This window comes from Aspergillus wentii (genome assembly GCF_001890725.1).
Source record: "Aspergillus wentii DTO 134E9 unplaced genomic scaffold ASPWEscaffold_6, whole genome shotgun sequence".
Taxonomy (NCBI): domain Eukaryota; kingdom Fungi; phylum Ascomycota; class Eurotiomycetes; order Eurotiales; family Aspergillaceae; genus Aspergillus; species Aspergillus wentii.
The window spans coordinates 607,695-621,208 of NW_024467837.1; the positions used below are offsets into that span (position 1 = coordinate 607,695).

At 48.8% G+C, this 13,514-nt stretch overlaps 8 protein-coding genes across 8 annotated transcripts; 4 read left to right on the top strand and 4 right to left on the bottom strand.

The window, feature by feature from the left end:
* Positions 1 to 141: 141 nt before the first annotated feature.
* Positions 142 to 1,481, top strand: ASPWEDRAFT_174287 (fumarylacetoacetate hydrolase family protein; the record flags this gene model as incomplete). The annotated part of the gene is made up of 3 exons (XM_040831205.1): positions 142 to 496; positions 548 to 886; positions 940 to 1,481. 3 exons carry the CDS (start codon positions 142 to 144, stop codon positions 1,479 to 1,481), a joined length of 1,236 nt encoding a protein of 411 aa, XP_040686527.1.
* Positions 1,482 to 1,516: 35 nt separating this feature from the next.
* On the bottom strand, positions 1,517 to 3,017 carry ASPWEDRAFT_42886 (ketopantoate reductase family protein). Its single transcript, XM_040835886.1, has 3 exons — positions 2,539 to 3,017; positions 1,834 to 2,492; positions 1,517 to 1,781 (listed from the first exon to the last, which is right to left on the bottom strand). The coding sequence occupies exons 1-3, from the start codon at positions 2,729 to 2,731 to the stop codon at positions 1,599 to 1,601; spliced, it is 1,035 nt and encodes a 344-aa protein (XP_040686528.1). The 5' UTR covers positions 2,732 to 3,017; the 3' UTR covers positions 1,517 to 1,598.
* On the top strand, positions 2,987 to 5,149 carry ASPWEDRAFT_29990 (uncharacterized protein; the record flags this gene model as incomplete). Its single annotated transcript, XM_040833348.1, has 2 exons — positions 2,987 to 4,099; positions 4,154 to 5,149. 2 exons carry the CDS (start codon positions 2,987 to 2,989, stop codon positions 5,147 to 5,149), a joined length of 2,109 nt encoding a protein of 702 aa, XP_040686529.1.
* ASPWEDRAFT_42888 (uncharacterized protein) lies at positions 5,135 to 5,873 on the bottom strand. Its single transcript, XM_040835887.1, has 2 exons — positions 5,353 to 5,873; positions 5,135 to 5,303 (listed from the first exon to the last, which is right to left on the bottom strand). The coding sequence occupies exons 1-2, from the start codon at positions 5,803 to 5,805 to the stop codon at positions 5,229 to 5,231; spliced, it is 528 nt and encodes a 175-aa protein (XP_040686530.1). The 5' UTR covers positions 5,806 to 5,873; the 3' UTR covers positions 5,135 to 5,228.
* A 950-nt stretch (positions 5,874 to 6,823) lies between these two features.
* ASPWEDRAFT_115034 (uncharacterized protein) lies at positions 6,824 to 8,437 on the top strand (the record flags this gene model as incomplete). The annotated part of the gene is made up of 1 exon (XM_040828543.1): positions 6,824 to 8,437. One exon carries the CDS (start codon positions 6,824 to 6,826, stop codon positions 8,435 to 8,437), a length of 1,614 nt encoding a protein of 537 aa, XP_040686531.1.
* Positions 8,430 to 10,074, bottom strand: ASPWEDRAFT_42889 (alpha-hydroxy acid oxidase). Its single transcript, XM_040835888.1, has 7 exons — positions 9,950 to 10,074; positions 9,865 to 9,898; positions 9,470 to 9,813; positions 9,161 to 9,397; positions 8,840 to 9,093; positions 8,700 to 8,776; positions 8,430 to 8,648 (listed from the first exon to the last, which is right to left on the bottom strand). Exons 1-7 carry the CDS (start codon positions 10,041 to 10,043, stop codon positions 8,573 to 8,575), a joined length of 1,116 nt encoding a protein of 371 aa, XP_040686532.1. The 5' UTR covers positions 10,044 to 10,074; the 3' UTR covers positions 8,430 to 8,572.
* A 274-nt stretch (positions 10,075 to 10,348) lies between these two features.
* Positions 10,349 to 12,068, bottom strand: ASPWEDRAFT_42890 (NAD-dependent succinate-semialdehyde dehydrogenase). The gene is made up of 4 exons (XM_040835889.1): positions 11,915 to 12,068; positions 11,477 to 11,843; positions 10,541 to 11,428; positions 10,349 to 10,495 (listed from the first exon to the last, which is right to left on the bottom strand). Exons 1-4 carry the CDS (start codon positions 12,006 to 12,008, stop codon positions 10,390 to 10,392), a joined length of 1,455 nt encoding a protein of 484 aa, XP_040686533.1. The 5' UTR covers positions 12,009 to 12,068; the 3' UTR covers positions 10,349 to 10,389.
* Positions 12,069 to 12,352: 284 nt separating this feature from the next.
* Positions 12,353 to 13,451, top strand: ASPWEDRAFT_42893 (alpha-hydroxy acid oxidase). The gene has a single exon (XM_040835890.1). It carries the CDS (start codon positions 12,394 to 12,396, stop codon positions 13,438 to 13,440), a length of 1,047 nt encoding a protein of 348 aa, XP_040686534.1. The 5' UTR covers positions 12,353 to 12,393; the 3' UTR covers positions 13,441 to 13,451.
* Positions 13,452 to 13,514: the final 63 nt, after the last annotated feature.

Sequence of the window (13,514 nt, forward strand, 5' to 3'; positions counted from 1 at the left end):
GACAGAAGCAAACCCACATCCCAACAGACAACCCCAACGCAGAAACACCACTGACTGCAGCAGATAAGAACAATCACAATCTGCTACGAGATAGTTCGGCTTTATTCCTCAATCACAAAAGAAGCAACCCAACAACCCACTATGACATCCCCAGAGTATAGCCACCATTTCTCCATCGAGAACCTCCCTTTTGGAGTCGCATCGTCACAGCAACACTCACAACAGTGTGTCACTCGACTCAACAACACAGTCATTTTCCTGGGTGTGCTACAGCAATCAGGTCTCTTTGCACAAGTCCAAGACCTTCCCGGTGGGGTTTTTGATAACTCTACCCTGAACGACTATGCAGCGTTATCTAAATCAATTCACCGCGAGGTTCGAGAGACGCTACAATCAGCTCTGAGACAGTCAGGAGCAGAGGGACTTCCTTCGAATAGCACAGAAAATATTACAGCGGTTCAGTTGCATCTTCCCGTCTCCATTCCATCGTTTACGGGTATGTCCTCGTTTCCTATCTCTGACGCATAACAGAAGCTAACAGTTGCAGACTTCTCTTGCAGTCTCGATCACATAAGAAACGCTGGTAGAGCAATCCTCAACAACGAAAAACCACCCCCGGGATTCTTCCACTTTCCTATCGGTTATGGTGGTCGTGCCGGTACCATCTCTGTCTCAGGAACGCCAATTGCACGTCCTTCGGGCCATTTCTATGACCCATCTGCGTCGACGGAGGACAAACACGTTATCTTTGGCCCTTCGCAGGCGATGGACTACGAGTTGGAGATTGGTGTGATTGTAGGGAAACCAGTCCCTCGACATCAGAGACTGCATGCCAAAGACGCAGACGAGCATATCTTTGGTTTGGTGATATTGAACGACTGGAGCTGTAAGTTCTTTTTTATTCTATTCCTCGTGTAGCTCTAACTAACAAATGTATAGCCCGTGATATTCAAGGCTTGGAGATGATTCCTCTAGGCCCATTAAATTCAAAGGCGTTTGGAACTAGCATTTCGCCATGGGTCATAACCCTTGATGCCCTGGAGCCGTTCAAAGCACCCGGCCCGAAATCCAAAGTGACACCATCAATCCATCTACAAGAGACAGAATCTCCAAATTATGCCATTGATCTGAAGGTCGAGCTCCAGGATGGTAGCAATAATACCGTGGTAAGCGAGTCTCAAGCTCAAGATCTATATTGGAGTGGTCGACAGATGTGCGCACATCTTTCCAGCACCGGTTGCAATCTACAGACAGGAGATATACTGGGAACGGGGACCGTCAGCGGTTCTCAGGAGGGGTCTTACGGCTGCTTACTTGAGGTTACCGACGGTGGAAAAGTTCCCTTGAAACTTTCCGATGGCTCCACGAGAGTGTTCTTGCAGGACGGCGACGTTATCCGGATGACAGGGGTGGTTGGGAGTGAATCGTCTGGTGTCGGGTTTGGAGAGTGCATCGGGGAGCTGAAACCGGCAATTATTTGAGAAAGGTAGATACCTTAGAATAGACTTATCTTCATATCTAGCGGATGGAGTCATTCATGCTAAATTTGAAAGCTTCTATTACATGATTTCATTGATTTATTATCCTCAGCTCAGGTCTTACTTTTGAACCGTGTGATCCTCTGGAGCTGGAATGGGAATAAGTCCCTTCTTCTCCTTTGTTCGCCATTGAATAGCCTTCAACAAGTAATAAACGACGGTGAGCGTTGGCATCGGCACTCCTCTAGCGCGAGCCTCCTTTAATGGTTCACCACAGATATTTTCATATTCGCAAAATCTCCCCTATATCGACAATTAATTTCTGAAGCAGCTCCGGAATACAAGGACAACTTACATTTCGCAGATCCACCTGCATACTTGGGGGGTTATACATAGTGATAGGATCCATTGTGATCATGAAATCGACCAGCTCAGCCGGCAAATCATGGCCACATGCCTTTGCAGCGCTGCGAATCTCCTCCATGGCTGGTCTTACCAGATTCTCAACCGCACCGTCAGCCATTTGAATCCGACCCGTATCCAGGTCAGTGACGGCACATAGTGAGTTTAGACAAGCGTTGTACAGCAGTTTGCGCCACCGGCTGAAGCCCACATTAGGGTTATGCTCGGGCTTGCATTTACCACCAGCTCCGTAGATTTCCACAAATTCTGCGGCCGCTTTGTCTTCAACTGCTGGGTCCTGGGAAGGGTTGCGGAATGCACCGACATATAGTTCGTCGTCGTCTTCGTGGACGATCTGTCCTAGCCCTATTTGATGGGAGCCGCAGAAGCTGACGCCCGATAGAACGATGTTGTCTGGAAATGCGGAGAAAATAGGTTTTTCAATATTCAAGCCATTTTGCATGAGAACGATAATTGAGTGTCCGGGTGTGACTGCTGGTTTGATTATTTCTGCGACCGTTGGGCTAACATCGGGGATGTTTTTGGTGGTGCAGATGATATATTTGTATGGTGGGAGCTGTTCCTTTGCAACGTCGGGCATTGTGTTCCGCACTGGACAAGTCAGAATTATTCATTGTAGCATCTCTGAAATACTCACTGATTGATGGTCTAAATCCTTCCACCTGTCCATGATCGACAGACTTGATAGAGAAGCCGTTCGCTTTGACATGCTCGTAGTTGGAGCGGAGGACAGCCGTGACGGTCGCTTTGGCTCCCAGTTCGAGGTTCAGGGCAGCAATAGTGCCGATTCCTCCACAGCCGACGAGAAGAACGTTTGCTTTTTCAATCATTTCGGATAGAATATTCAGCTTCAAAGGTGATGTGCAGCAATGACGATGTCGCAGCAAACGCTTACCTACTTATAATTCATATCGCCAGGGCTTATCGCTTATCAGTTATCGACCCCGCTAATCCATCGACAACCCACGGCGTGACTTGCCTTGTTCATCATAAATACCAACCATGGCCTTCCTCTGCTTTATCTTCCTTTCTTTCTCTATCTCCCTCGAGGATATCATTCCAGCACATGTCCTTTTATCGATAGAATGACATCAGTCCATCCAGCATCCGTCGAATCGCCCTCAGTTCCCCGCATTCTGGCAAAAGCACCTGTCCAGGCGGCGCCACGAACCCGTTCGCTAGGTGGTTGTCGAACATGTCGCAGTCGACATACCAAGTGCGATGAGGCCCGTCCCACCTGCCAGGTCTGTCGTAATCAGGATCTGGTGTGCGAGGGGTACGAGATACGCTTAACTTTTGATGTCAATGACGATCATGGCTCGCGATGTCGTCGTCCGCTGTTCACGGAAAGCATGCGACAGAAGATGAGTGAGGAGCTCACGGACAGTGCAGAGCCAGACCAACTGAATCACCTTCTGATGCTGGTTGACGAAGAGTGCCAAGAGCCAGAGGAGGACACAAGGGCCAGTTTTACTACTCTTCGTGGTCCTTTTGGTGCGTTTCGGCTGATCCCTGAACAACACGGACCGGTTGAAAATGAGATGCCGGTTGAGAGCTCTCCATGTCCACCTCCACCAATTGATAGTGAATTACACATGGATTTGGAAGATGTCTTCAATGGAGATCCTTTGATGGAATCTCTGTTCTGGGATGTCAATGCCGCTGTTGATTTACACGCCAACAACTTTTTCAGTGCCACTCTATCCCATGCCCAGGATTATTCGGATGATGTTTTCGGCTTGCCATCCAGTATCGGCAGAGAAACATTTATCTCCTCTCCAGAGGTCCCATCATCTGTGACACCGTTACAAAATCTCGCCCCTAAAGATGCCCCATTCCTTTTATCCTATTACAAGAACACGGTGATCACCATGTTCTCCCCCGTGTCCAATAAAAAGACTATTTGGCATATTATTCACTTATCTAGCGCCATGAATTCTTTGGCTCAAATGACTATGGGCGAATGGCCTGGGAATGCTCCGTTGTGTACTCTCTATGCTATCCTGGCCACCAGCGCGTTCGCCTTGCGAATATCTGCGCCTTATGGCTCGTATAAATATTGGCAGCAAAAGGCGGAAGGGTATACGATGCAAGCACAAACATATTTGAAACTGGCGTTGCAAGATGCCTCCGCCATGGTAAAGAAGGTCAAGTACAAAGACTTGTTGATTGCTCTGCTGTGTATGCATACAGTTTCTGTTAGTAACCCCCCCCCTGTCCATTCGCATATCACACTGCTAATTTTTTTTCAGGTATACCAGGGGAGCCAGGAACGTATCCGTAGCTGCTTGCTGGACTGCGAAAGTTGGATTCATTCACACGGCCTTCCTAAAACAACCAAGTCACGCAAGGTTCGTCTGCTACATCACTGCTACGTATACCTGCGTATATTTCACGAGAGCACATCTGTCTCCCCCATAACGGCTTCCGATACCGATGCGGATCAAACAACACCGGCCACAATGGTCTCGGTGACAACTAATCGCTCCTTTCGCCTGCGACAGTGGGAAGGCCGACTTGATCAGCGAATGAATGAGTTGAAAGATCAGAGTCAGGGTGAAAATGATCTTCATCTTGAGCTTCCTGGGCGTTGGGATCCGACAATGTATCCCATCATTTACGGTATTCCCGAGTCTTTCTTTTTCTTGCTCTCCCAGGTGACCCGACTTGCCAATGAAAAGGATCTTTCTGAGTCGGGAAGTAGCTCAAGTACCCTCACCATTAAACAATTCTCGACTCGTGCACGCAGCCTGGAGAATTACATCCGCACTTGGAAGTCTCCTCCGTTACCCACCGTGGATTCCGTAGCGGATCTGGAGACGCAGAAGTTGAAGCAGGCAAACCAAGAACTCATACAACACATGCTTTGCGCATTTCACAAGGCGCTGCTGATATTCTTTTACCGCCGTATATATGACATGGATGCAGCAATGCTGCAGGATAAGGTACGGCAAGTTCAAGACGAGCTGGTGCAATGTGATCGTACTGGGGACCCCGCAGTTCGACACGCAGCCACATTTGCGTGGATAGCCTTCATCGCGGGCTGTGAAGCACTTGACCCTACTCTGCAGGATTGGTTTTCTGCATGGTTCGAGGCATCATCCCAGAGAACAGGGCTGGGGACGTTTGAATTGGCTAGTCAAATTGCTCACCAGGTTTGGGAACGGCAGCGGCAACCGACGCACGGCATGAGCGCTAACTGGCCTGATCTGGTACGAGAAAAGAACTTGACTCTTTTTTACGCGTAACGATTTCAATCAAATCATCATAATCATGAAACGATAAATACATGAAGCCATAAGTCTTGGGCCCTCTGTCTTTCTCAAATCAACGCAGGAAGCCACCGTTTGATAACTCAAGTTCGGCTTCATAATCCGGTTGGAATTCGTGATAAAGCGCCTCCTATATGCTTGTTAGACCGGACAGTAGGAAGGTCGATCAAAAAACATACCGGGTCACTGGTCATTTTAAAAGTGTATGCGGCAGCGTCTGGCTCAATAATCTTCTTCTCCAGCCCCCCTGCGGCGGCAGCATCAACCTGGAGCTGGATCTCGCAGCTTTTCTCAGCAAGCGTGAACAAATATGCCGCTTCATCCACTGTCTGCCCAACGGTCAACAGTCCGTGGTTACGAAGAATGAGAAGTTTGCCATTGGGCCCAAGTGAGTTTCCTAGTCGATGACTTTCTTCTTCTTCAAGTACCACGCCTCCAAATTCTGGATACACGGCCTGCGCCTCGTTATGGAACATGGTCACGTCTTGGTTGATCATGTCTAGAGGCTTGGCAAATGTTGACCATGCCTTGCCATACTTGGAGTGAGTGTGGCATGCCGCATTGACGTGAGGATATAATTTATGGAGGACGCCATGGATTTGGAAGCCCGCTGCATTAGCAGGACGAGACATATTTCCTCCTACCGGCTGGCCTACATGATTCAAGAGAATCAAGTCTGATACTTTGATCAAGCTAAAATGCAGCCCTAGGCTATGTACAGTTAGTTCAACCTTTCAGGTTACTGAATAGGGAAAGGAAAACGAACGGGTTTGTCCAGAAGCAGTCTGGATGTTCTGGATCCCTTAAGGAGATATGCCCACTCATGCCCTCGGAGAAGCCCTTGCGAGCAAACACCCGGAACGCCCCGGCCATGTGTTCCAGCATCCATCGACGCTTCTTTTCCATGGATGTGAATGAGGGGACACCAGGAAGGCAAACGCCCTGAGAGATGGCTTGGATGGCAGATGGCTCTGCTTTCTGAACGGTCTGTTGGCCCTCAGGCTTTTCCTCCTGTGCTGTCATGGTAATTGTAGAAGACATTGTGAATGTTCTTATCAACGAAGAAAAGATAGATCGGCTTGTCAGGGATGTGGCACGATCGCAATTCTGTGCTTCAGGTGGGGTGGAGGGGAGATATAGTCGATCGCACCCTATGCTCGCGATGACCTTCCTCGCCAGAGTGGCAAAGCTGTATCAAATCACAAGGCAAGCCATCGAGTCACTTGCCTTGCATTCGTATCTCGGAAGGCCAGTGGGTCTAGTATCAGCGGAGACTTGCCTATCCTGAAGTACGACTGCCACGACGAATCATGTGTCGCGGAACCCAATCTGACTTTGACGATCTATCAATGACATGCGGGACGTTGTATGTCTGTCAATCCGGGGACAGTACAGCTATCAGTGATGGGCGTTTGGTGAAACACTAATATGACGCCTACTATCAGCCATAGGCTGAGAAAGAGGAAGATATCGGATGGCTTTATCTCATGCATTGGGCATAAAATAATAGCCATGCCGACTTCTTTCAGCAGTATGGGACTACTGGTCTCGATTTCCTTATATATCATTTATTTCTACCCTTTCTTCTGATTGCATCTCCCTGCTATTATGGAAGAAACCGATAAGTCATCCCTAGGCAATCCACTCAAGATGGAGTTGAGCCAGGATAAACCATTCGTGGAAAGCCAAGCCGGTGAGATGAATGCCATCAACACAAAGCGTGGCATCAAGTCTCGGCATGCGCAGATGATGGCTATCGGTGGGACCATCGGGACTGGTCTCTTCGTTGGTACAGGGGAAGCCCTCGCCGTTGCAGGCCCGGCAATGCTTCTGGCAGCATATTGCAGCATCTGTGTCCTTGTATATGGCATCATCACAGCGACCACGGAGATCAACACCTACCTGCCCGTCCGAGGCTGCTCGATGGCCTACTTTGGCAGCCGTTTCGTGTCGCCCAGTCTCGGATTCGCAATGGGCTGGCTGTATTGGTATTCGTTTGGCATTATCTTCGCCTATGAGATAACAGCGGGAGTGTTGGTTATTAGCTACTGGCCGAATACGGTGCCCATTGCTGTATGGATTACCATCATGTTGGTCACCATTGTCGCACTGAACTTCTTCCCGGTCAAAGTGTACGGAGAGACCGAGTTCTGGTTCGCCTCGCTAAAGGTATTTCTGATCATTGGCTTGCTGTTGATGTCATTTATCCTGTTCTGGGGCGGTGGGCCTGGTCATCAACGGCTAGGGTTTCATTACTGGAAGGATCCTGGCGCGATGAATGAGTATCGAGCCAGCGGGGCAACTGGACGGTTCTGTGCGTATCTATATGTTCTGTGCTTTTCGGTCTTTTCTTTCAACTTTGCCCCGGAGCTGCTGGTTATCGCATCGGGTGAGATGAAGCATCCACGCAAGAACCTCCCACGAGCCGCCAAACAATACTTTTACCGACTTCTTATCTTCTACGTTGGCGGTGTCCTGGCTATTGGTGTAATCTGCCCGAGCAATGCATCCGGACTGACAGATGGGACTAACGCCGCTGCATCGCCTTTTGTCATTGCGATCAAGAATGCCGGGATCAAAGGTCTAGACAGTGTGGTCAACGCGGTGATCATCACCTCGGCCTGGTCTTCAGGGAACTCTTACCTCTACATGTCCAGCCGGTCACTGTTCTCGCTTGCCGTGGCTGGCAATGCCCCAGCTATCTTTACGCGTTGTAACCGGTGGGGAGTACCATACTACTCGGTCCTCACCTGCTCCCTCTTTGGTCTACTGGCTTATATGAATTGTAGCGCTGGCGCAAGCGTTGTGTTCACATGGTTCATCAACATCACCAACACGGCTGGTTTTATCTCCTGGACCTGCTGCTGTATCGTTTTCCACCGGTTCCGCAAAGCTTGCAAAGCTCAAGCTACCACCACGCAGCCAATTCGCCCATATCAATCACGGATGCAGCCGTATTTGATCTGGCTGGCGACCTTGGTATTTCCAATCTTGCTTCTGTGCAATGGATTCGGGGTGTTCTTCCCAGGACACTTTTCTGCGTCGTCATTCCTGACCTCGTACATTGGACTATTTGTCTTTTTGGTCATTTACATCGCCCATCGCCTGGTGCATTGGGGAGATAAATGGATGCATCGGCCTGAAGAGATTGATCTTATTTCTGGAATGGATGAAGTGCATGCCTTGGAAGTAGAGGAGATGGAGGATTTAGGGGAGAGTGTAGAGACTTCGAAATGGAAGTGGCTAAAGGCTTTATGGGAGTGAGTGATCTTGTATTGGACATTTCTCTGTATCTTCTTTATTTCCTTTTTCCATTCATCTTTTTATTATCAATTGTGTGTATTCTTTAGCAATTTATGAATATGAACATAAATCGTTAAGTATTCAACTATCCATCTATCACAGCTTGCAAAGTAGCCCATCGCTCCTCAGAACCGAAAGATGCGTCTTTTGAATATCCTCAATCGTACGACATCTACAATGATTAGCATCTCCACCAACGAATAGAATAGAACAGACAACATACCCCATAAACATCATCGTCCGACGGAATTCATCCAAAAGAATCTTCACTGCCAAATCCACCCCATCCTCACCGTTATACTATTGCCATCACATCACCGTCAGCTAATCCCATCACCACCAAAAAAGTAAAGTAAAACTCACAGCAAGCCCCCAAATCGGAATCCTCCCGACAAAACACACACTCGCGCCCAACGCCAGCGCCTTGAAGAGGTCCGCCCCCGACCGAATCCCGCCATCGATGGCGAGGGGGATCTTGCCTTTCGCGACGGGTGCGCATTCACGCAGGGCATCCAGGGTCGCGGGGACGCCGTCTAGTTGTCTTCCGCCGTGGTTGGAGATGATGACGCCGTCGACTTTGTAGTCGATTGCTTTTTGGACGTCGTGGGGTGTATACACTACCATCATTAATATTAAATCCTCAAGTAAAACATAATCAAATCAAATCAAGTAAAGATAACTCACCCCCCTTCAACCAAATCTCCATCTTAGTATTCGCTCGCAACCACGGAATCGTCTTATCCCAGGTAATCGACGGATCGTACCCATTTTCGTATGTCTGCTTCAGCCCCTTTTCTCCATTACTAAAGAGATTCGGGAATTCGAGATATGAAGGGAAGGAGAAGTTATTGCGGGATTCGTTGTGGCGGGCGCCCAGGACGGGGAGGTCGACGCTGACGAAGAGGGCTTTGTAGCCGGCCTCTATACCATGTTAATATTTCACTCAGAAACAAAATACAAGGGGTTGTAGATGGGTGCAGGAGTAGGACTCACTCTCCGCCCTCTCAATAATAGACTTGGTAATGTTGACATCCCTAAAAAACGAAATCTGCATCGCATACGGATTCCCCGCACCCGCACCCTGCGCCCTCACATCCTCGACACTCGTCGTCGACCACGAAGACAGCGCCATCGGGATCCCATTTTTCGCCGCCGCTCTGGACGTCGCGAGCTCGCCGTCTGGGTGTGCGAGACGGTGTGCGGCAGAGGGGGCGAAGCCGAGTGGGAAGGGGATTTTCTGGCCGAAGAGGGTCGTGGAGATGTCGAGGGAGTCGACGTCTTTGAGGACGAGGGGGCGCAGTTTGTAGCGGGTGAAGGCGGCTTCGTTGTCTTTTAATCTGTGGATTATTTTATTAGATTGGTTTTTGGGTAGTTGGGATTGAACATACGTTACGAGATCACCGGCTCCTTGGTTGAAATAGTCTACGATATATTAAATTAGCATAATTCATTCAGTTGTAGTGTTGTTAATACCTCGAACAATCACCGGCAGTCGTTTCTCGCCTGCTTTGGCCAAGTCGGAAATAGTGAGGATCGAAGCATCAAGTTGTTCAGGGCGGTTGGCCATGATGAGATAGTCAATTAGAGGGTCAATTGAGAATAATTGAATAGAATAATAAGAGCGACTATAACTGGTGTCAACAGGCGATATTTAAAATCCATCTTCATGTGAATCCATGATTGCTTATCGTAAGTCAAGGAAAGTCTCCCCGCATGCCCAATTGGGCAATTAACTGCAGGAAAGTGTTAGGAATATTTATGGGATAGTAGATGAATGGTCATTGGTTATTATTGACATGTCATAGCTCAGTTTATTCTGGATTAGTCTGTGTATTCTTTACAAAGTGCAACGTTGTACGCAGAGTAGAAATGTATAGTTGAATGGCTTCATTCACGCATCTAATTTAAATAAACTACAGATTCGCCTTGACGGTCACAATTGTCTTCAAATCAAGATATTCCTGAATACCATAAACTCCTCCTTCCCTACCCAATCCAGAATGCTTGACTCCTCCAAATCTACACAATTAGCAATCATCTATAATATCAGAAGGGAAAACTTACGGAGCAGCAGCATCGGAAATGACACCGGTATTGATAGCCACCATTCCCGTCTCCAAATTCTCAGAGACACGATTCGCCCGATCGATATTCGTCGTGAAGATATACGAAGCCAGGCCAACGTCGCAGTCATTCGCACGCTTCAACGCCTCCTCTTCAGTGCTGAATCGGAACAACGCCACGACCGGCGCAAAGGTCTCCTCTGTCGTGATTTTCATCGTGTCATTGGCATTCTTGAGGATAGTCGGCTCGATGAAATTGCCTCCACGAGATTGACCTCCGTGCACAATCTCCGCACCCTTCTGTACGGCATCCTGGATATGCTCGACGGCTTTAACGACAGCATTAGGCCCGATCAATGGGCCCATCGTAGACTGCGCATCCAATCCAGGACCGACTTTAAAGTCTCGCACTTTGCGAACCAACTTCTCCAGAAACACATCGTAGATGTCACTCTGTACGTAGACACGGTTGGCAGAAACACACGTCTGACCACTTCCCTTGAATTTACTCGCAATCAACCCGGCCACAGCATTATCGATATCCGCATCGTCGAATATGATAAACGATGCATTTCCGCCGAGTTCCAAGCTGAGCTTCTTCAGCAAACTCCCGCTCTGCTCGGCCAGGATCTTGCCCACGCGAGTTGACCCCGTGAACGAGAGTTTGCGGATAATGGGCGATTGGCACATTTTCAACCCCAGGAGAGGGGTGTTTTCGAGTGCGGTCACTATGTTGATCACGCCGTTGGGGATGCCGGCTCGTTCGGCGAGAACAACAAGGGCATTCGCGGTCAAGGGCGTGTTGCCATCCGATTTGACCACGACAGTGCATCCAGCTGCGAGGGCAGGGCCAATTTTGCGGGTGATCATTCCAGCGGGATAGTTCCATCTATTAAATGAGCATCAAATCAGATGAATCAGAAGATATCAGACATACGGAGTAATCATCCCACAAACCCCAACAGGCTGTTTAATCACCTGTACCCGACTGCCATTACTATGCGGCACGACATCCCCATAAATCCTCACAGCCTCTTCAGCATACCACTCGAGAAAGCTCGCAGCAAAGAGAACCTCGCCCTTCGCATCCGCCGAAGCCTTTCCATTCTCCCACGAGATGAGCGTCGCGATATCCTCCTTATTCGCAATAACCAAGTCGTGAAACCGGCGGAGAAGACGCGACCGTTCTCGGCCGGTGGTTTGCTTCCAGGTTGTAAAGGCCTTTGCGGCGGCCTGGATGGCGAGCTCAAGATCTTGCGGTGTGGATTCGGGGCAGGAGGTGATGGGTTTGTTTGTTGATGGGTCTGTTGTTATTTCTTTATCTTAGTGTTGTGTTGTTGATGGAGGAGTGGGGTGAAGATGGGGGATTGTTTACCAGTCACATCAAAAGTGGCGTTGGAGAGGGAGGACTGCCACTTTCCGTCGATGTAGTTTTTGCCGATTAAAAGGGTGGGATCGTGGAGAGTCATTTTGTTTTGTTTTGTTGTTTCTTTATTTCAAATCTGTTGGTATAATATGATATGGTCGATGTGGTGAGTTGTAAGGCTATATATGCAACGTGGTTGGCAACAAGGCAAGTCATCCCGGATCAAGGAAGGCATCGTCATTATATATTCCATCTACAGTGTATACATTGTCTCTATTATCTTCAAATTAATTCATAATTACTCGATTCATTCAAAATGGCCGATCCTATCACCGTCGACGAAATCGAAGCCATCGCCAAAAAGAAACTCCCTCGGAATATCTACGAATTCTACGCCGGCGGTGCTGACGATCAAAACACGTTGGAAAGAAACAGACATGACTTCAACCGGTATGTTCTTATCCTTTTAATGATATGATTGTATGCTAATGATTAGATGGCTCATTCTCCCCCGTGTCCTCCGCAACGTGTCGCATGTCAATCCATCCACAGACCTCTTTGGCATCAAGTATCCTCTTCCCATCGGCATCGCCCCGAGTGCCATGCAGCGCCTCGCCAGTCCAGAGGGCGAGCTGGGCATGGCCAAAGCAGCGGTTGCTATGGGGTTGAATCTGACTCTGTCTTCGCAGTCGACGACGTCGTTGGAGGACGTCATTGACGCGGGCAATCCGTCGTTTTGGTTTCAGATCTATCTCACGACGGATTTGTCCAAGTCTGTTCCGTTGATTAAGAGGGCTGAATGTGAGTATCTTAAACCGATGAATGGAACATGTCTCACTTTTACAGCGGCAGGATATAAAGCTCTCGTCTTGACAGTCGACACGCCAGTCCTGGGAAACCGACTAAACGAGCGCAAAACCCCTCTCGTCCTACCACCTGGCCTTCAATTGGCGAATCTGAACAAAAAGGAAAAAGGAAAACCAACATTCAACCGTCTCTTGATGGACGCGCGATCAGCACGGGAAGCAGACGAGATCCTGCGCAACGCAGGGGACACAATGCACAGCTCCTCGTTAACGTGGGAATCAACGATTCGGTTTCTCCGACAGACAACATCGATGAAAATCATCCTGAAAGGCATCATGACGCCAGCCGATGCAAATCTCGCAGTCGAGCACGGTGTCGATGCCATTATCGTTTCCAATCACGGCGGACGACAGTTGGACTGCGTTCCCTCCACGATCGCCGTGTTACCTGCCATTTCAGAAGCAGTGCAGAAGCGCATTCCAGTCTTGTTGGATGGAGGCATACGCAAGGGCAGCGATGTGTTTAAGGCATTGGCTCTGGGGGCTGACTTTGTGCTGGTTGGAAGGCCTGTGCTGTGGGGATTGGCATACAAGGGACAGGAAGGCGTGGAAGCAGTGATGAATATTCTGGAGCGAGAGTTTAGCCGCACCATGGCGTTGGCTGGGGTAATGAGGGTGGAGGAAATTCAAAAGGAGTATTTGGCGATAAATGAAATGAGCAAGCTGTAATGATCCATTCATTATTCATTATTTCACCTTCAATCAAATGATAGATGATAGATCAGAATATGTGAAAGCGGAAG